The 22,532-nt window shown below is 36.0% G+C and overlaps 1 protein-coding gene across 3 annotated transcripts in view; it reads left to right on the top strand.

Annotated features, from left to right (window-relative positions):
* The window catches only part of LOC130420645 (thyrotropin-releasing hormone-degrading ectoenzyme-like), a 241,625-nt gene that overhangs the window by 197,753 nt on the left and 21,340 nt on the right, over nucleotides 1–22,532 (top strand). For all 3 annotated transcript variants that reach the window (XM_056748097.1, XM_056748095.1, XM_056748096.1), the window contains 6 exons: nucleotides 3,586–3,740; nucleotides 8,311–8,424; nucleotides 12,614–12,751; nucleotides 13,860–13,925; nucleotides 17,399–17,464; nucleotides 20,554–20,741. In XM_056748097.1, the coding sequence (XP_056604075.1) occupies nucleotides 3,586–3,740; nucleotides 8,311–8,424; nucleotides 12,614–12,751; nucleotides 13,860–13,925; nucleotides 17,399–17,464; nucleotides 20,554–20,741 (727 nt within the window). The remainder of the gene's footprint in view (nucleotides 1–3,585; nucleotides 3,741–8,310; nucleotides 8,425–12,613; nucleotides 12,752–13,859; nucleotides 13,926–17,398; nucleotides 17,465–20,553; nucleotides 20,742–22,532) is intronic.

Genomic DNA, 22,532 nt, shown 5'->3' with positions numbered 1-22,532 from the left:
TAATCATATTTCATGAATGTTTTGTCAAAACCGTAATCCAGTAGAGCTGTGTTGAGTTGGAGAAGGTGAAGGTAAATGTATGAATGACAGATTGTGTGTTAAGGTTCACTTCTCTGTCAGTCGTCTCTACAGACCATCATCAACACTGCTGGAGTCAAATCACAACCATTCAGACACGATTCACACTGTAACAGCGCTGCAGTCAGCTTAATTTAACTCCAACAGCTAATTACATAGGATTTTTAACACTCTCTAGGCTACAGTACGTATGATATAGAGTAAATGTATAATACATATTTATGACTAATTGACTCTTTCAAACTAATTGAGGAAAATAGGCGTTTCTTCACATCTGTAATGTTTTCTAATGTAACTGCAGATGTGAGTTATAAAGGAAATCATATGCCGTCTCTTTGCTGAACGGTAGCAGGTGTGATCTGACAGACTGAACCCTGCTGTGGGCAAAGGTTTAAATTCACATCCTCCTATTTCCTTCTGCTTTCATTCCTGGCCTGTATTCGGTTGAGTGGCCTTGTGGTGACTCCAGAGCAGCAGAGGAATTAATGCAGACCTCCAGATATACCTTAATGTTCAATACTACACATCAGGTTCTAGTGTGTGTGAATATGATGGAGCTTTGCTCTCTGAAAACTCAAACTGTTTGTTTATTTTGATCTCGCTGTTTTTCTAGCAACCCTTCTGGGGTCAGGTCAGGGAATCTTCGGCGCTTATATCAGCCGGTTTATGCCAGTTTGCATCACTCGTGTTGCAGGCGATCCACCCCATATTTGGTCGCACAACTCATAAAACATAAAACTACTCGTCTGTGATCTCTCTGCCGTCCAGAGTCCACCCCATGTCTGTATTTACCCTGGATTGATTTTAGTTTTGAAGACAGCTGTGTTTTGTTAATAGCATGTTTGCTAATCCTTCCCTTCCGTCTGCCCACTTGTCGGATACTGGTCTAAAAAGATTTTTTCTAAGGGTACGCACAGAATCCCCCACCCAAATAAAGCTCTCACACACGCAAATTCCAAATAGGCTACTCAAGAAATGCCACAAAAATAATGAATATATATATGATAAACCTTGCTTATGGCTGTTTGAAGATTACTCTCCTCCTCCGTTTAAGCAACTCCTCACAGTTCATTTTAATCTAAAGTTAAATGTTCAGTAGTGCAAGTCCAGTAAGCCTGCTGTCTTTCATCGTGTTACGCCATGCACACAATCGCATTTAAATACGGGAGAGAATTCACTAAATTATCATTCCATGTGTGTATGGAACAGGTATAGTCACTCCTACATTAAGTGATGATTGTCACACTGGTATAGCTGTTCTAGCTTTTTGCAGCTGTAAATAAGAATATAAGCCTGCTTTTTTTCGGCAAAAGACTTTACTTTAATTTAAAGTAAACTACTGTTGACAGGCGAGCTTTGTTTTGTTTATGCTCGAATGGCTGTATCACGGAGCGCTCCTTTGAAGTGTTACCATGTTCATTTATTTTTAAGCGCTTTTTATGCTAGATATTTGGTCTTTAGCTCATAAAGCTCTGCACTTTTTTTGTAAAAAAAAATGCTCAGTTACGGAAATTTGAGTTTTTGTGGTCTTATAAAACATAGCCTATTTGGGTTTCTTTGGGTTATTTTCAATTAGTCTTTGTTGTTTGTTTTTACCTATGAAGATCTGGCAACATATTACTTTAAGAGATCGTAAGAACTGCTAACCATACACACATTTGATTTTACAGCATACACACTATTTATTTTATTTATTTACTCTCATTCTCTCTTGCTTTCTTAAAATGTCATGAGTGTACACAGATTACTAATCAATTTTAAATACTGGAATATTTACTTAAATACACTAAAATATTTAAACATATATATAAAATTGCAACTTGCGCCCTCTTATAACTTGCGCCCCAATCGTCCCTTTCTTAGGGAAATCTGGTATTGATTCTTTACCAAGGAATGTCACCAACTACTGGCGTGGCATGTGTAATACAGCTTTTTTGTCGTTTTCACAGTTCTCTGTAAACACGGATCGTTTTGATAACGCTGTCGTGTGTACGTGAAACGTTTCCAAAAAGCAAAAGAATAACTGTTCCTTTTTTCATCGTGTAAACGTAGCCTCTCTCTGTTCAACATAACCGGTATGCATCCTCTCTCGCTTTCTGTCTCTCTGATGCCTCGCGCCTCTTTGTATACTAAATATGAGACAGTTAATGCCCGACAGAGATGGAAAAATTAGGGAATTTCTACAACTTTCAGCAACTTCTACATCATCCTCGTGATTTTCTTCAAAACCGATAAAAAAATGTTTTCTTTATATGTCATGTTGTACTGTGGTTTCTCTACATAGCCTTTACTGTAAAAAAAAAAACACGTAATTTTACAGAATTGTATTTTATTTGTAATACAGTCAAAGAAGTACAATTACTGGAAAGACTCCAAATTTAAAAGAAAATTTGAAATTTTACAAAGAAAAAACGTTATTTTACACTTTATTTATGGCACCCCGGCTGCCATGGAGTTTCTGTTTTTTAAATAAGATTTGAATTAAGTTTATTTTTGAAATACGGTCAAAAACTTTAAATTTACACAAAAAGACAGCAAATTTAAAGGAAAACAGGGTAACAAATATTATATATCATTAAATCTTGTAATTTTGCATGATAAAACTATGATTTTATGGTATGTTTCTGTTGCTCAAGCAGACAGTGTTTGGCATTGTGTTTTTCTCAAATAAGAACAAGTATATATATTAATAAATAAAGACATCACCCTAAACTTTGAAAAGTGGTGTATGTCTACATTTTATTCTGACGTCATCAAGTCAGATATTTCTTGATAGAACGAAATAAGAAAGAGATTTAAGGACCCAACATTGGTACTGTTTTCCTGTGCAAGTGGTATTAGCCAATCGAAGACATTAAGATATCTATTCATATTAGCTGTTCTTTCATCCTGCATTAATCTTTCTTATTCTGTTTCATCCGTAGTGCCTCCTAAGAGGAATCACTTTGTTGTTTTCCTCATGTTGCAAGTCTCTTTGGGAAAAAGCAAGCAAACCTTCTTTTGTATGTGTGTGTCAACAAACAACCCTATCGGGGACTCATAATCAATTGAAGTACTTGATGTCTTTTCACTTTCAAAGCTGACTTATACTAACAAGCCCTATCAATTGCCAGGGTTATCTTTCCTTCAAAAACTCCACAGCTGATTTCAGTTTATCTGAGAAAAACTTGTGAATTTGTTACACATCTTGTCTCTGATAAGCATGTTACAGCTTTAAACAGTTCCTCTTTTGCTTTTTGGTTCTCATTGCCATATGAATCCTTCCTGGCCTGGTGAAGATGGGGGCGTTAAGAGCTGTTGATTTGCTTCTACACCTTCGTAATGCATTTCCTTTTATAGCATTCAGCTATCTTCGGCTTGAAATGTGATCACTTGAGTTGAGTTTTTTATAGGTGTGGTTTATTTTCTCACTTCTGAAATTTGTAGAATGAACCAAATAAACCAGTTTGGAATTTGTACGATCCTGGTTCCTAATCATTGACCTCTGACCTTCCTCTCTGTGTACAGATCTGCTGGCAGTTCCCAAGCATCCGTATGCAGCCATGGAGAACTGGGGTCTGAGTGTGTTTGTGGAGCAGAAGATCTTGTTGGATCCTGACGTCTCTTCCTTCTCCTATCAGATGGAGCTCACCATGGTGGTGGTGCACGAGATCTGCCATCAGGTAAAACACACACTTAATGATACTCAGTATAATCAAATCTGCTGTGGAAGGTCTCAATAACATTATCTGTGATGTAAAAAGCTGATTTAGTCGGTCATGTCATTAGATCAATCGCTGTCTGACATCTTTTGCTATTATTTTGAAGTCTTTTTATATGAAACTCGCAAATTCTCTTTTATATACTACAAGATGAACTACAAAATGTACTGTATATATCGGTTCAGCCTTTCTTAACATTTTTTTCACTTTATATGTAGGTTGAGCTCTAGCAGTAGATTCATAATCCAGGGATATTTATCAATCTAAAACTGTTAGTTTGCTTTTTTATCATGTGATTCCAGAGAACAAAACAAAAGGACTCAGATAATGATAATGAATGTAAAGATAAGTTAAATTGATGAATTGTTAGAAGCTGTTAACATGACATTGGGGGAGTGAAACTAAGCGAACTTTTGATAATGGGCTCTAAAAGTGGCCTTTTTTAAAAATAGAACACAGCTTTCATTTTTTGTGTAAACTCAGAAATCTTTGAGAACATTGATGTCATGTGCATGCATACTATGGGTTCCATCCATAGGCAAGCGTGAGTTTTGCCAAAACAATATTTGCGCTCTACAGGACTGTGTTTGTGCATCGCAACAAATTAAACAAAAAAACTAATTCAGTTTTATCCAGCAAAAGTAGATTCACTACGACCATTTTTTAGGTAAACCAAATTTTGAACACGCATACGGCAACAAAGAGTTAAACCGGGGTGTGCATATGCGTGTAGGCGAAATGTGATTCACTCATTTTGGTGGATTGATTAATATTGGCAAAACCATGGTTTTACTAAATTAACTATGGTTTATGGTTTGGAAAACAATGGTTATTTTGTGGTAACCATGATTTTACCTCAGTAACCATGTTTTTGTTGTGTTTTGACTGTATTTAAACCATGTTTTTGTTTTAAACGTTATAATTTTTATCTAAGGGTTAAAAGATCACAGGCAACTACTGGCCTGGCATGCGTAATACAGTATTAACTTGTTTTTGCGGATCCTTGTGAACGCCGATCATTTCGACAACATTGTCATGTGTACGTGTATAAAACGTTCCTGATGGACTTACTGTCAGCAAGCACATCTGCTCCTGGCTGATTTGCTGCTCGGTGGAACTGGTACTTAAAAAAATCGGATAACTTTAGTGCTTTATTTATTAGGTACCAGGCCTTTTAGCAGCACTGTTAGATACAGATCAACCAATCTTGTTGGTTTTTTTTAGCTATGAATGGTGGTCAGCAAATACTCAAGAACAAGCTTTAAGCCCACACATGCATCATCAGCATGGGTTGTTAAGAAAACAATGAATACATTATTCCATTTTTATTTTTAGCTTTTGTCTGCAACCCTTATTTGGCTGAGAAGCTTGGATTTTTGTGGCCATTGTTATGGTTGATTATGTATGCTTGTGTTGGAGATGCTGTGCATTCAGCAGTATTGTTCCGGATTCATCTCCTCTTGTGTTGCTGAATTGCACCTTTGCATTGTGTTATTAGGTGCTATTGTAGCTTCGATACAGAGCTCAGTGAGTGAAACAGATAAGCAGCCTGCTGCCATGGTTCTTTTGCTCTTCTATTCGTTTGTTTTTTGTATGTTGTATCTGCTTTGACAAAAGGAAAGAAAGGAATTAATTGACCATCTCTCTTATTCTTATGATTTCAGCAGATGATAAAGCGCTGTATGAGCTACCATCAGCATTATACAATAAAACACCCAGACAGGCTGTTGAGAAACCGCAATGCAGGGTGCATTTCATATTTTTGGAGTTTATATTAATGAGGGCAGTTTATAGCTGCATATCAATGTTTTCATGAAACCGCTGTGTTATGACCAAGAATAATGGTGGAGGTTGGAATAATATTAAGCATTGACTCTCAGTCTGAAAACTGAAAATGTGTAAAGCTGTTCCATGCATTACCGACATCAATGACTGTAAATGTTGATATCATATTACTGTAGATAGTAGCTAAATTTCCTCCCAGTAAGTAATGCGGTTAATGTCACACTCACTCAATCATTATTTTCTCTTCTCATTTCTGAATTAAATGATCAGGCGGCAGCTGCAGAGACTTGCCCAACCCTCCATATGCATTTACTCAGTCAATAACGTCAGCCTATTATAGACTAATAGAGCTGATGTTGGGTGTTATTCTCTCACAAATTGTTTTGAGAGACTTTCTTAGACCTTAGGGAATGAAGCGTCACTTCTGATCTATCACACATATCTCAAAGCCGTCGCATTAAAAACATACACATTAAGTATGGCTGTGTAAAGTCTGTGGAGCTCCTGTGAGGAGTCGAGTCTAAATGATTCATGCCTGTTACGGCTGCTCTCGTGTTCCCTGCTCATTTATAAATGACGTCTTCTGTAAACATATGACATTAGGGATTTCACACTCGCTCGGTGTTCTGACACATAAATTAATGTTGTGTCATTCAGAAGACAGGGGTTTTAAAGTAGTATGCTCAAGACGACTAAATATTGTCAAGGATGAAGACTCGATAGATGTTGGAAGAGGGGTGTTGTGGCATTGTTTACGTTTATAGATTTATTCATCTTTCAGTAGACTGATTTCATGCCGCTTTCATCTCGAAAGCGAGGCTCTGGTGACTCAGGAATAGTGTTGGGTGTAACTATTTACGAAGTAATTTTTTTATGTAACTTAATTACTTTTCTCTTTAAAAAAGTATGTACAATAGCGGAATTGACATTAAAGTCTTACTTTTACATGCATGCTTTAAAGGGAACTCAGGGTATAGAGAGATGTATGGCTTAATACGTTGTAATAGCTTTACACAACTAAATATTTTCATTTCTTTAAGAAAAAACGTAATACAATACTCAGTTTGGAACTAAGGAGGTCCAAACTGCACACAGACAGACTAATCAGTTCTTCAGTGAATATAAGGTGGTGTAGGATAATATATATATATATATATATATATATATATATATATATATATATATATATAATAATAAAGAAAGAAAGAAAGAAAGAAAGAAAGAAGCTATTTGGTGTTTTGTTAGGTGCTATATTCATACATTTTTATATTGTTGGTCAGAAACAATACAAACATACATATTAATAACCGAAATCACTGCAAATTGTATACATACAATTATTTTAGCCATTATAAAATGTGTTTTATCCAGATTTTGACATTTTTATGTTGATTTATTATTTATTCACGTGTACTCTAATACAGAAAGAAAAATCAAACTACAAGCATTTTATTATTGTGTTCATCAGTATTTTCTCATAATGAGTAAACTATAATGGTATACGATGATGTCTTAAATAGTCTTAATTGTTTTAAAGACTGTAGTTTAAAGCTATGATTTAATCCATGTTTACCTTGAACAGATGCTTACTGAAGGCATTCTTCTTTTATGGCAGGCATGCTGGCTGGCTTGTGTCAAGAGGACATACCGCCACCACCTACTGTCCCTGTGTATTTCTATATCTTTTCTTATGTTTGACGTCTCATGTTTTACTTATGTATGGAAAACATGTGTGCGTTAAGAGAATAGGTTAAGTTGCAACTATTTGACGTCACGGATTTTGACGCAGAAAAAATAGCGGCCTTAAACTAAAATATATTTTCAAAGTTCATGAATAGTGTGACGCACTGTTTTTTTATTTCACATTTATAACGTCAATGCCATTGTTAGTATATTAGGCCATACATATCTCTCTATACCCAAGGTTCCTTTTAATGTATCCTTCTCACATTTGTAACACGTTAATCATTTAATAAGAATACTTTTTGTAGTTCTATATTGTGTTTGAATGAATTTAATGAGCTGTTTCATGTCTATCCTTGAATCACTTAACTAATCAAAGTTAAAATGGGGTATAAAAAGGAAATAGTCATAAGATACTAAATCATTAGTAACATTAATGTTACTACATACTTTTAATGTTTGTAAATTCAGACATTACATCCGTGTTTGAGGTGGGAAAATCCGATGTGTCTTGAACGCAGTATTGAAACTACGTCATGACGTCACAAATTTGTTAATTAGCGCGTGACGTCATCCGGCGCCACAGTTTGACATAATCCTATCGGAAACACTGAAGCAGTTGGGTTTAACAATCCCTCTGTTTCACTGTTACACTGTTCAGGATCTTGCTGTCCCTGCTCTTCATTATTTTTGTTAAACTGCATCATACAAGAACAACAATTGGTTTTATGTCCTCAGTAGCTCGGTGTTGTACTGGGTCATCGTCATACTCATCGAATAGTCATTTGGCCACCCCAAAGCCTTTATGTGTCACTAGTCTAGGTTTTCTCTGTGAACTGTTGTGTGTCTGAATCACAGATTAATATTCCTTTACACTGTTTGAGAGCCTTCAAACATCTCTAAAGACTGTAGTGTTGAGTCTCTCAGAGATGTAAGATGCTGTTCAATGTTGCATCATTTCCAACCTGAAGTCCTGTTTCACACACAGTCATTTATATTGTATCATTAGATCTCTATAAAGGTCACTCTTGGAGATTGTTTGTTCATTTTCTCTCTTGTCTAGTGGTTTGGAGATCTGGTCACACCAGTTTGGTGGGAGGACGTTTGGCTAAAGGAGGGATTTGCTCATTTCTTTGAGTACATTGGGACTGACTTCCTCTTTCCAAAGTGGAACATGGTAAGATTTCTTTCTTTTTTCTACTTCTTTTTTTAACTGCTTATCTGTACGATATGCATACTACGCACACACACAACCTGTAAATGTCAGACTTCTATAAATGTGATTTTAATGTTTTCAAGAACAAGACCTCAGTTGTGTGAGCTCAAATTATTCTGACTGTCCTCATTGATAGTATTGCCATAGTTGCAGGTTGAGATGATGTTTGACGGATACTTTCCGCTTCATATTTATGCCATCATAGTTTATTGTATTTTTTTTTTAAAGGTATGTTTCTGTTTATTGTCCTCAGTTGTCAGATTAGGGGAGGGCTACGTAATATTGCAGTGTTGCAGATAGAGCAAAGCTTTCTGTACTGGTGGCAATAACAAATTTGATTCACGAAATTTGATTCTTACCTGTGTGAGTCACATAATTTGATTGACTAAATTTGATTCTGCCTTGCATGAGTGACAAAATTTGATTCGGTAAATTTGATCTCACCCGTGTGAAGCACAAAATTATGGTCTGAAAATTAAATGCAGAAATGATTTAATGAACCACATAATAAATACTGACAGCGTATTAGCACCTGTGTGACACAGTCTAAATATAAATGACTGATTTTGAACTTTGCATTGTTGCCGTTTAAAACCACTTAGGGCCGACAAAGAGACACATAACCTAAAGCACACAATATAAAAACTACATACATGAATGTTTGCGTTGTATACATTTGTTAAATAAAGTCATACATTTTAAGGAGTAAGTATTCACTTCATTTCATTTATTACCTCATTTCGGTTATTTTTGCATGCATGCCCTCCATCACGGTGACCCGCCATATTGCAGGAGTCAATAAGTTCAATGATTGCTCTGCATAGTTTTATAGTAGAAAGAATTATGAGGTCATTAACTGGTCCAGGTGCTCCCTAAGCTGCCAACACAATCATTTTGTGATTTTCCTGTATTATAAGATCATAATACACCCAAATATACTGAAAAACAAATCCAGGAGAGCTTTTTGAATGCCAATATGCATTATAATAGGGTTTAGAGAGGTTTAGAGCTGGTTTTAGCTAGTCACGTTTGACATTTAGCTTTCCACCTAAACACAAACCAGCCTTGCTTAGTCAGCTTGACTTATCTAAGCTGTTTTAAATGGAAAGGATATTTATTTTTGTTATGAATAACCCTCAAGTTCCAAACCTGCACACATTACTTTGTTCAGTTGAATACAAAGAAAGATGTGAGCAACCGACAGTGAACACATGAGAAGATATTTTGTGGAAGCTGCCTTTTTAAATTTTTAAACATTCTTTCTATGTTTTGTTTATAAGACGATAAGTGGTAGAAATCCCTACTTTACATCAAGCATATCAGATGAGAAATGTAGTCCACATGATGTGATATTTCGTATTAGCTGGTTCAGGCTAATCATACCTCCCTCTGCAAGCCATCTTGGTCACGGGCAGCAGTAAAGCAGAGAACCACGTCTACTTATGAGAGGTCAAATCAAAGAGGGATTGGATCTGTCATCACATGGCCTTAGAAGAAACACTTCAGATAGAGCATCTATAACCGTTTTATCACCACAGTATGAATATTTCACACTTCAAGAGTCTAAACTTGGACTGGGATATGATTTGGAAAGCTGTCTAAGAGGTCATTGAAATGGGTTACAGGTCCTTGAGCTGCTCATTACATCTGAACTTATGTTTTTTTTCCTCTTTCTCAAATTCCTCCTGTCAACCTCAAACCTGGTTACTATGGAGACTGACAGGCAAATTGGTTACACATGAGCTCCAAGACGCCTGAACGGAACTAGACAGTTGTAAAATCAGGCCAGCTGTATTGTAGTTCTCTCTCTCTCTCACTCCCACTGATTTAATGATTTTAAAAATGTTGCTGTCTTCAGTCTGAAGATAAATATGAAGGAGAAATTATTGCAACAGGCCATTAACCAACGCACGTTCATTTTTATGTAATGTATCTTGAAGTTATTGACCATAGACGTAATACCATTGTAAGGAATTTCACCCTTCATTAGCAGCTGCCTTTGGTGATATGAAAGTGGATGGAAGTCGAGAAAGAGCTCATTTGTTTCGAAGGCATCCAAGATTTTTTTTACGATTTTTTTTACGAATAAGGCAAAAAGTCACCCAACAACCACAGATCAAATTGAATATGGAACTAAGAGTTACAATCCCTGAATCGATTTGTATTTGTCTGCTCAACTTTTATGCGAGTCTATTTTCTGCCTCATGTAATTTCATTAACCTGCCTCAGCAGAACATCAGAATAAGATGGAGAGGCTTGGCAAAATGATGTTGGTTTGATTACAATACAAGGGGACAAGATTTACTTTTAAAGTACAACTGACCCTTCGCAAAACCCAGCCCCCCTCCGTTCCTGTTCCTATGTCTGATGACATGCATTGTATTTCAGACAAAATGGTCAGCAATATGCATTCGAGAAATACATTAAGGATTTGAGATAACTGTAACAGTAATTATACCTATATTTGCGTCCACACCAGCAGACGATAACGTCACGTTAATTATAACTGTCATATAGAGGGATGCATTGCTAACCTAAATGTGGCTATTAAAGTGTTTATATTTACCCTGAAATTTGTTGTAATCATATTTTTAGAGAGAGAGTAACTTAGGGCAGGGTTTTGGTCGGACGTGATGCTTCTTTGTGAAAACGAAAGTAAGCTTCAAATATTAGTTCAGAAAAGTACATCAGTTTCTTAATCTTTATTTGGTAAATACAACAAACACAGTACTGGTATTGCTTTGCGACTTAATTGCTGAAATCTTCTCCTTTAAATTGTCGCTGCAAATCCTGCTCTGTGAAAGCTGAAGGTGCGCACATTAAATCACAGGGACGCAAAGCATATCTTGCCAGTTTGCTCTTATGTAATATGTAACTAATATGTCAATAAGTATTATATCAGCCTTAAAACACAATTTCCCGAACGCTTCCGTCTGTAATTCGTTAATGATTCCAACTATATTGTTTCGTATATGTAACGTTATTGGTATAGTTGTGATGTGAACTCCGCTATTTTCTTTCATTTAGAATGATTTTTTAAAGTTATAACTTGGTTATCAATTATTTAGTTAAAGTGTGAACGTCCATTAAAGCTAAGTGTATGTCTCTCTGTGTACTATTACAAAAATTAAAAGATTTATTTTCATATTAATCACCAAACCGGTCTGTTTGTGGGACAAAATGGCGGTCTCTCACGGGGCTCATAATATCGGCGTTAAGATTGGTCAGATCGACTGTCAATCGAACTGCTTTCAAAAGGGTCAATTGTACCGACATTTCACGTTTTTTGGGGGTGCAAGTTCCTTATTTTAAATGTAGACCGCTGCAGCAAATAGGGAGATTTGCCGCGCGCGCACCACGGGTCAATAGATTAGAGAAAGCAGTTTTAGGAGCGAAATGTGAATCGCCCCTTATGAGGTGATAAATCTGGTTCATGCATATGCTCTCAGTAAAATGTACTAATTTGAACTGTGCTTAAAGGTTTTCATTTTGGTTAGTCTGCATGTTAAGATTTGCTCACTATGGGTGTAGAGGATTTCTTATAGTGACTAGTAACTGATTAACATTTGTTTCTGGATTATTTTCACTATGCTGTCATGCTCTCTTGGATTAATGTTTTAAGTAGGATTTTTAATCTAGCTGCCAAAGCTTTAATGAGTGTGAATTATTCATAATGGCTCTGCGTTTAAAGGTGTAATAAAGAATTTCAAGAATCAAAGCTATACCTCAAAGTTTGCTAGCTTTCTCTTACTGAACCACAGTTTATAAATAATATTTGAACAATGAGTAGAATAATAAAATATTAATGTAGTTTTTATTTAAACTCTTATTGCGAATGTGATAAATCAACACAGATTTTGGTGGTGGGCCCATTATGAAGATGTTCTGAATATGAACCTGCAGTTTAATGCTTTCATTTATAATTCATATTTAATTCATTCTCATTTACAGTAACTGGCAGACTGACACTTTTAGATTAGTCGTATGAAAACAATATGACTGACGAAGCACGTTTTCTGGATTATATGAGAGTTTGTGGTATTTTATAGATTGATTTATGATACAAAGCTGTTGTGGTTCATGTTTTAATAATGTGGAAAAAATAATAAATTGGACCAAATGTAACTCCATTTCTCACTCTTATTTACAGGAGAAACAGAGATTTCTGACTGATGTTCTACATGAGGTGATGTTATTGGACGGTTTGGCTAATTCTCATCCAATCTCTCAAGAAGTGTATGAAGCAACAGACATTGACAGGGTGTTTGACTGGATTGCGTATAAGAAGGCAAGTTTTAGTTGTCTGTTTTATTATGTTTAAAAGCAAAGCTTTTGTGGTGAAGCTTTTGGTTTCAAATAAATAATCAAAAATTAAAATAAACTGTGTTTCAGAAGAAAATTTGAATTTCTGACACCACTTTTGATCTATCTGGTCTCCCTCATTCTGTGTAAATCTTAAATTTACCTCAGTTTCATCATCCATGGTTAAAGGAAAAGTCATATCACGTGGAACAGTAGTAACACGTCTCTCTTTAACAAGCTTCAGGATTTAAGGTATCATTAATGTCTGTAACACTAACAACGTGTTTAAAGTTTAATGCTCAGGTTTAGGGTTTGTTTCAAACATCGTCTTAAGGAAACTACGCTATCAAAGGTTGTTCTGTATCTCACTTCTTGATTTGGTGGTTATCGTGGCCAGCTAGTAAAACAGAAAACAATTACTTTCCACTGTCCTCTGTAGAAATCAGTGTTTGTGTGTGTTTTACTGGATAAGCTTTATCTTTATTAAAGGCTTGGATTTGTTAAGCGTTCTTCTTTCAGGTCTTAAGTTGTTTTCAGTTTATCTCTGCGAATTCTGAATGAAGTAGTGTTACACTGGTATCGTCCTCTTCTGATACACAAGAAATATAGTTTAATTAAAAGCTTGTTTTTTTTAGTACAGAAAGAAAATGTTCCACTGAGAGATTGTGTGTTTTTGTGCTCAGGGGACTCTAGTGGCTCAGTAAGCATTTCATCTTAGACTTATTATTTAATTACCTAAATGTATCTCAAATATCCGATAGCCATTTATAGCAGTAAAGAAAAATCCTGATTCTCTATTTAAGTTGTTTATACATTTATACGATCTGTTTAATTTAAATAAAACATTACACACAAAAAGCACTGAATATATTATAGAATCCTAGTTTAGATATACATGTTTTTTTTTACCTTACAGATATGTTCATTTTCTCTGTCAGTAGTCATGTCAACTTAAAGGAGTATAACATTTTTTGAACATGTTAAACTTATTTTTGTATCTGACTAAATATGAATAATTACTGAAAATTACTTTTAAACAGTTTATTTGTCTTTTTTAATCTTTTTTTCAATGTGTGTTTATTGTGTGTTTTCAGGGAGCCGCTCTGATCCGCATGCTGGCTCATGTCATGGGACAGCCGGCATTCCAGAGAGGACTCAATGTAAGTCAGTAGTTGTTCTCTTTCTCTTGGCCTTTCAGTTTTCATTCTTCCATCATTTCTATTCATGGTCTCGCAGATTATTTTACAATATAGACATTTTAATTTCCTATCTTATAAATATGCTTATAGAGCTCTGTGTATGAATTATACATTTTGCTTCGTAATTACACCTTTAATACGTTCAATGCTTTTTAATTTGGATTCTTGCTTGAAGGTTTTTTCAAGAGCTGTGTTTCGGTTTAATCCTGTAATTGAAGTTGTCAGGACAGATAAATGTGTTACAATTAAATCCCACCACTTAAATCATGATTATCTCACAAGCACTTTCACATTGTTCTGGTTTTGAGTGTTTAAATGATATGCATGAGATGCTCAACTTCAGAGCCGTAACAGCTTTTAACTGTATGATGTGCCATCACATTTGAGTTGAAAGCGGCACAGTCAATATTTCAGAGATATTCGTCATATCAGAATCTGCTGCAATATACAAATAAGTCCGAAAGAAAATTTGACTCTCAAATCTTTGTTATGTTATATAAACAAAAACATTTGCCATTATTTACTCGGAATAGCTGATCAGAACTTTCAGAAAAGGAGAAAAACACTATACTTCAGCCAGAGGTCCAGTTGTCCTCTCTCATTTTCTGTTGGTCTTTCTCTGTTCAGGTTCACTTCGTTCTTCTTTGTTCAGGTTCACTTCGTCTCTGCATAATTAAAGCTAAAAGACAGACAGCTCTGTGTTCAGAATGCTTAACCTGCAGTCACGCTGTAGTCGACACCCAGACTACCATTAACCATCTCTCTCTCTATCCCTTTCTGTCTCTCTCTCTCTCTCTCTCTCTCTCTGTGTGTGTGTGTTTGAGGGCATCAGCAAGGGCTTTTATTGGCACATACCGGATGGGCTGGTGAAGACAGGCAGATGGACAGTTTTTATTACAAAATAGTGGGAGTCATAAATGAAGTCAGAATGAGTTGAAAAGATCACACAGCTGTGAACCTGCAGTTGTTCGGTAAAACTGTTGGCGTCTCATTGCAGCCATTGTCTGCTTATAGACCCCACTTTCATCATCTCAAAATGTGGAAAATATTTATTATGACCTGTAAATAGCCCTCTGGGAAGAGCCCAAGTGTGTTATTTCCCTGGAGTAATAAACATCAGCGCATCAGACTTTATTTCATCGTCTGTATGTGAGCTGTGGGATGCTTCTTCCATGGATTCAATGGTCCATAGTCCTGTGCGGCAGTGCTTAACATGTTCCTGACACCATGTGAGATCGCAGCAGTGTAAATGGTCAGGAACTTATTCTGAACACCGATGAAATTATTAAATACACCTACATTCAATTTCGCAAGGGTGTATGTGATCAATTTGTTTGTCTTTCAGTGGCCTCACTTGCTTTTTCGTTCTCAACTTTACTGTGTTTAACTGCTTCTCTCTCACTTCTACCTACTTCGCTCATTTTTACGGAAAGCCTGTCTGTCTCTTTCTGATTGATGGGAGGAATAGATCAACGCTTCGCCGAATAATCCACCTCTATTGCTGAAAATTAGATTTTATATGCAGGGAAATTGTCCACATATTTCTCCTTATGTCGCTTTTGAAGGAACCCCATTTGGGATAATGAATAATGAATTATTTATGATCTGCTTTGGCTTCTGTGATAAAGATGTTTGTGGAGAACTCGTGTTTTAGCTCCAGGGGACTCGCATATCAAAGGGGATCAATCTTTTGGTTCTCTTTTGTAAGCAAATTGGATAACCAGCATTCATGGGCTGATTACAAATGTGGTTGTTATATATGATTCATTTTTGTTCGTATCTCTATCTAATTAAATGTCGTACCCAAGCATTCTAGATCCATTGGCATCTTGTGGCTCTAGGGAATTGCTTCACGATGAGAATATGAATTTAACCTTCATGTTTAGAAGAGTTGATGTACAAAGTTTGGTTTTGTCACAGTGTGTTGAGCAGCCATCGCAAACAATTGAAGAGCTACAATACATTCAGTTTCAGATACATCTGATTTTATAGTCCTTACTCAGTATTGAGCTATTAAATGTATTTGTTTTTTAGTGTTTTATTAAAAACTTGCAAACTTTTGGATTTGTTTTTGATCAACATTTCAGTTTGATATTAACTCATTAACTCATTCATAATGCTAGAATGTTTCTTTAAGTTATGCAAAGACACTACTTAACATCTTAATCTTTTTGTCTTTTTTACTTTTTTATTGTAGTAAGTTGTGTTTCTCTACTGTCCAGAAGATCTCAAATAGTCAATCAAAGATTTTTTAAAGCTCAAATTTGTAAAATACTTTATTTTCAATGGCAAATGTTTTATGGTAACTTGAGGGTTATCATATTTTTACTATCACACTTTTCCCCGCAATTTTCTGTTATCCCATTTCTTTCTTTTTACATAAATAAGCGAAAACATACAAAAATCAATGTATAATTTTGCAGTCGCTCTGTAGTTTCCCTGCGTCCAAAATCGCTTAAAATCCATACTCAAGTTATAAATAGTATGTCCGAAACCTCAGTATGTAAAAAACAGTAGGCAAGAAATACCTGGATGGTCTACTGCTTCCGATTACAGAGGAGGGGTTTATCTATCACGGTCACTCGAGAGCAATCGAGGAATCTCATATTGCAGAAAAAGATGTTGCCTTCCGGTGTTCTTATCAGATGAATGATAAAATGTGCACTCAAAGATCAGTCTCTTTCTTCATGTTGGCCCTCAAAATAGAGACACTAAAGACTATTGTATAGAGTGTTTAGTAGCAGTTCTGCAGTTTATTTGATCGAAAGTGACTCAAAGTGATGAAGAAACATTGTTGTTCTAAGAGCCAAAAATAAACAGTTTGTAAACAAAGTGATTTTTGAGTAAGTCTTTAATAAATGAATTAAACCCCTGTGGGGGATGTAGCTTCAGTAGCACCCGATATTACAAATGACACACATTTCTCGTTATTAACCAAATTGTGCTTTTTGGACGTGATGCCATGTTAATGCCATGGTTGTTTTAAATAAGTACCACAGGTTTCTGTGCATGTACAATAGTTTTTGACATGTATCATGGTAATAATTGGTATGTGGGACTAGCAAGTACCTAGGAACAGTATATAAATACCATGGTACATACAAACGTAGCATAGTAAAATCCTGTAGATGTTTTATTGTACAATATCTTACCAATCCTGTAGCATGCTGATTCAACAACATAATTAGCCTCAAACTGGCCTCCTTATAATCATGTCTTGAACTGACAGCCAATCGCACCCAAACGGCTGCTACTCATTTGCATATATTAGATTTTGAGTCTGGAGGATTAGCAGTGTTATTGTTTGAATGTTTTTGACACCATCCACAATTCCTGAGCAGTTTGTAAATCCACTCTGTTTTTTCCGGGTGGTTAAAAGGAAAACGGCGCAAACTGAATTCAATTTAGTCTTTTGTTGACTCGTTTGTTGGCAGGATTACTTGATGACGTACATGTACGGGAACGCAGCGAGAGATGACTTGTGGAACACATTCTCTGAGGTAAGATACACATTCAGATTTTGTTGTGTCACGTATTAACATCTACACAATAGAAATATTAAATGTCACCCTGGACCACAAAACCAGTCATAAAGGTACATTTTTCAAAATTGAGATGTATACATCATATGAAAGCAGCATAAATAAGCTTCCCATTGATGTATGGTTTGTTAGGATAGGACAATATTTGGCAGTGATGCAACTATTCAAACATCTAGAATCAGAAGTTGCCAAAATAAAACTATTGAGAAAATCGCCTTTAAAGTTGTCTATCAGAGGCGCTGCAGCAGGCTAAGAAGAAATTGGTTTGTTTTAATGCTATTTATTGGCTTACCGCTGTACCATTTGTACCGTTGGGGAGAGTAGATTAACAGAAAGCTGAAATTCTAAGCTTTACATAGAAAAGATTCCCATGAGCGGACAGCAGGAAGTGTAGTGTGTAGGCTTGTTCTCTGCCATTTCTGTTTGTGATTTTGCTGCATCCACTCACAAAAATAAAGTTTTGATATATTTACGGTAGGAAATTTACAAAATATCTTCATGGAACCTAATGATTTTTGAAGTAGAAGAGAAATGTACCATTTTGACCCCAAACAATGTATTGTTGCCTATTGCTACAAATATACGTACCCATGCGTTTTGCTGTTAAGGTTAAGACGTTGATGTTCCCTACTAGTAGAGTTCAGAGATGGCTCAACACATCTGATCAAACTTGAATGTTAAAATCTGCTGAATCAAATTTTTTGTGGATACTGCGAATGAACATTGACTGCTATCTTAATCTTGGAATTTCATTGACTTGTTCTTCTTAATTCGAAGTTCAATGACTCTCAGCGAGTTCACTCAGTGCTCATCAATGAGATTGCTTTTAAACCAAATATATTATATTTTGTAAGGGAACTGTAGGGCATTTAGCTGCTTTAGCATCATTCAAGGAGTGCTAGCCTTCACTTTAGTGTTTAGGGGACTGAGCAGGACCTCTGTACCCTCTGAATGACTGTGCTTGCAAGACATTAAGGCACATTAACAGTCTGTGACAGGCCATCATCTAATGAATACTGATATGTGCGGTGTTCATTAGCTATTCATGAAATCCAATTTGCTACAATAATCTGGCAGCGCTTAGCACCCAAAAAGTCCTTTGTCATGCTCACGACCCATCGCTGAAGTGGCCTTTACCTCCTTTAATTATTTCCACCAGGACAAAGATACTGTAGTTCTAGTAAAATAATTGGATTTTTTTTATAATTTTTGATATTTTTACTCAAAACATTATCATAGTGCAGTCAATTATCGTCTTTTTTTATCTCCTGTTTGTTCAGCCAACTACTATTTTTTGACTAGAGGTGACTCACAAATCAATTTTGATGAACTATACATTAGTTAAATATAAGTATTACATTTTTAATAACATAGAAAATGTCATTCTTATATTCGCACAGATAACGTATTTCAACTTGTATTTTAGAAGTTGTAGTTATGGTATATTTACCTGAACCAATACATGTCTGACTACAACAAGCGGGAATCTATATCTCAGACAGTCAGAACATACATTTACATTTAGGCATTTGGCAGACGCTTTTATCGAAAGCGACTTACATTGCTTTATCCTATACATTTTACATAGGTATTTGGAATCCCCTGGGATCGAAACCACAACCTTGCGTTGTTAACACAATGCTCTTACCACTGAGCTACAGAAAAAGCGAGTGTGTGATCAGGATAAAGATAATATTCAGTTAAATTCTCTAGTTTAGTCAAAGAGTATTGATTATAGTTTGAATATATTTATGTGCAAAGTCTAATTACTCTTTTTTAGGGATAAACCTATATGTAAATTTTGGCCGATAACGGATAATTACTTAATACTGGAAGCTGATAATCGATATATTGGCCGATATACAGTATCTTAATATTAATATAACATTTTCTGAGACTGAAACAAAGACAAAAAGTGGACAACTGCTTTTTTTTTTTTAAAGCATTCCCTGCAGAAAACAAGGTTGCCATTAGTTCTCTTATTCCCTGAAACTCGTGTACGATCATGACGACAGTACTGTATTAGATTTTAACTGTGAGTAGCTTCCAGATGAAGTGGTTTAACCAGATAAAATGATTCGTCATTTATCGTCTATTATTATTGGCCTAAACCAGGGCTTCTCAAAGTCCGGACTCGTGATCCGGAGCGAATTAAATACGGCACTATGCACTAACAACCACACCTTTTGTGCCACGGTTTAGGCAGCTGATTGAGAACAGACAGTGCCATTTCTCACATAAGGCTGCTCTGAATTTTGCACCATTTTATTTTGGTATACTTGGTATGTTTTTACCACTTTTGGATCTGTTGTAAATGTATTTTAAATGCAAAATACTCTTTGTTTTCAAAAAAGTAATGTTAATTCATGCTAATGCCGATAATTTGCTGTACATACATGCTCTTCTTTTAAGTAAAGATTAAGACTAGATTTATTTATTTGTTTATTACTATTTTTTTGGTAATGCTTTAGTATAGGGACCAATTCTCACTAAATCTCTTTGCTTATTAGCGTGCATATTATTAGCATATTGGGTGTTTATTAGTGCTTATAAAGCACATATTCGACATAACCATATTCTACATCCCTAATTCTACCCAATAGCGAAACCAAACAACTACCTTACTAACTATTAATAAGCACGAGATTAGGAGTTTATTGAGGCAAAAATAGTAGTTCATTGTTGTAACAGCAAGAAGTTAGTTTAAATATGGTTGCAATAATCAATTGAAGGTATGAAACCAGAATTTTTATATAATTATGACTTTACAGACGCTCTGCATTGAAGCTCAAATTTTGATTGAGTGGGTTTGACTCAAGCTGTCATAAGTGTCAGTTTTTTTGCACCATGTTCAGAATGGTTTAATCTGAATGGTTTTATTCTCTCAGAGCGTTTGCTGGCCTCTAAACCTCAGACCAACAGTACAACTCACTTCAAGTCGACTGACACTATTCCAATGCAATTCAGTTCTTTTGAAACCTTTTCTCTGAGCTGATACATTATGAAATGAAGAACGTGATACATGTGTGTGATGTTTTGTGTCTCAGGCCATGCGGAGGGAGGGGAAGGACATCAACATCACAGAGTTCATGGACCGTTGGACCCTGCAGATGGGTTACCCTGTCGTCACCATCAGCAAGAATGACAGTCTTGACAACACTGTCACCATCTCCCAGGAGCACTTTGTGTATGACATAGATGCCAAGATCCGGGATCCCGAGCTGTTCAATAAAAGGTAGTCCACCGACATGACATGAGAAAGGATCACAATATCAGTCATTGCACTCATTGACACTTATTCTTCATTCCTGTCACTATATGCAATTGAAACATCAAGCAGAAAAGCTTGTTATTCATTTGTTATACTCCTACTGTTTTTCTCTCAGGGTTGTCGAAAGTTGATCCTATTTGGGAGAAATAAAATCGAACCATAATACTAGTCAGATTAAAGACTAGTCTGATGCAGTCCTTGACTTGCTGGCAGAAATCTGCTTTTACGGCTTCACCTTGAACTTCTACTCTGACATGTTTTCTGAGAGCTGCGGTCCTCTGCAGAGGCGTTTGAAGTAAAGATGCTCTAATAAGCAATAGCAAAGCTGTGATACTGTGAAGTAGGAGGCGTCTCTTTCTAGTTTCACCCTTCAGGAAGGTTTTCAGCCGAGATCCAGACAACCTGTCAGAATGCAGGGGAAATGTGAATGTAAAAGTATAAAACGCCACAGCCTAGCTGACATAAAAACATTGGCAATAACGAAAAAGGTAAAAGAGAAGGTCAGATTGAATGTATTTCACATTGTGTCTTGTTTTATGCGCTCTGCCGTGCGATTGAATTTGTGCAGTCTATCTTGAGGGATCCAAACTCAATCGTGGCCTAATGGTTAGAGAATCGGACTCGTGACCAGAAGGTTGCCGGTTCGATCCTCAGGGCCGGCGGGTAACGATTGCGGTGCCCTTGAGCAAGTCACCTAACCCCTACATGCTCCCCGGGCGCTGCAGTGATAGCTGCCCACTGCTCCGGGTGTATGTTTGTTCACCACTTGCTGTCTGTGTGTTCACTTATTACGGGATGGGTTAAATGCAGAGGTCACATTTCGGGTCGACATACCTGACAAATCGGTCACTTTCACTTTCACATTTGATGCCTTCAAATGTGAAACTTGCCTTTATTTTTCTCCAATGTGATGCTCGGTTGAAGGCGCTCTTCACACTTTTGATCTATTTATATATTTCCCTTTCCAAACTCATCAGTTACCACAATTGTGAAACACAACATATTTTTTTAAGGGCTACACATCCTTTTTACAACTTGTGTGCTCATTTTCACCAACGTAATTAATTTCAGCTCATTTCAATCTTAAACATTATCTTCATTAACACTTTTACAGAAATGTGACTTAAGCTATGCTTTTGACAGCAGTTTTTTGTGGAATAGATGTCATAGAGAGTATAAATTGTTTGTCGTTAAATGTAGACATATATGATTTCTTTTGATTTGAGCTTATTTGAGGCCATTTCAAAGCAAATAAGAAAAAGTATGATTTTAAAAAATATTGTATTGTGTTTTAAGATTATTTAAAAAAATATTACAAAAAAAATATTGTTTCTTTTTGAATTAATTTGAAAACTGTAAACACAATATATCTAGACATGCTGCTTTAACTGGAGGTAACACACTCAGTTTCTGCCAATCTAATATTAATATTGAGTATCTATAGAGTAGTATGGCATACTTTATATTGTTGAAGAGTATTTAGTTTGATCACATTTAAAAAAAAACAAATGCAGCAGAACGATTATTTCCGAGAACAGTCAACCTCGTGAAGTTGTGCAGTGGGCGGAACTAAAGCAAGAGCACACAATACATCATCGCATCATCCCTGCATAAGTTTGTGTCGTTTACATTATGCACTTACACGTCGATTGCCAACAAAACACAGACAGTGTATGGCGGAGTGTATCGAGGACAGAAATACTACATCATACGTCCAACTCCTTTTTTGACCATGTTAAGCATGAGAAGCCAGCA

Source organism: Triplophysa dalaica, chromosome 5 (assembly GCF_015846415.1).
Source record: "Triplophysa dalaica isolate WHDGS20190420 chromosome 5, ASM1584641v1, whole genome shotgun sequence".
Lineage (NCBI taxonomy): Eukaryota > Metazoa > Chordata > Actinopteri > Cypriniformes > Nemacheilidae > Triplophysa > Triplophysa dalaica.
This window is presented reverse-complemented; position numbering and strand designations above follow the sequence as displayed.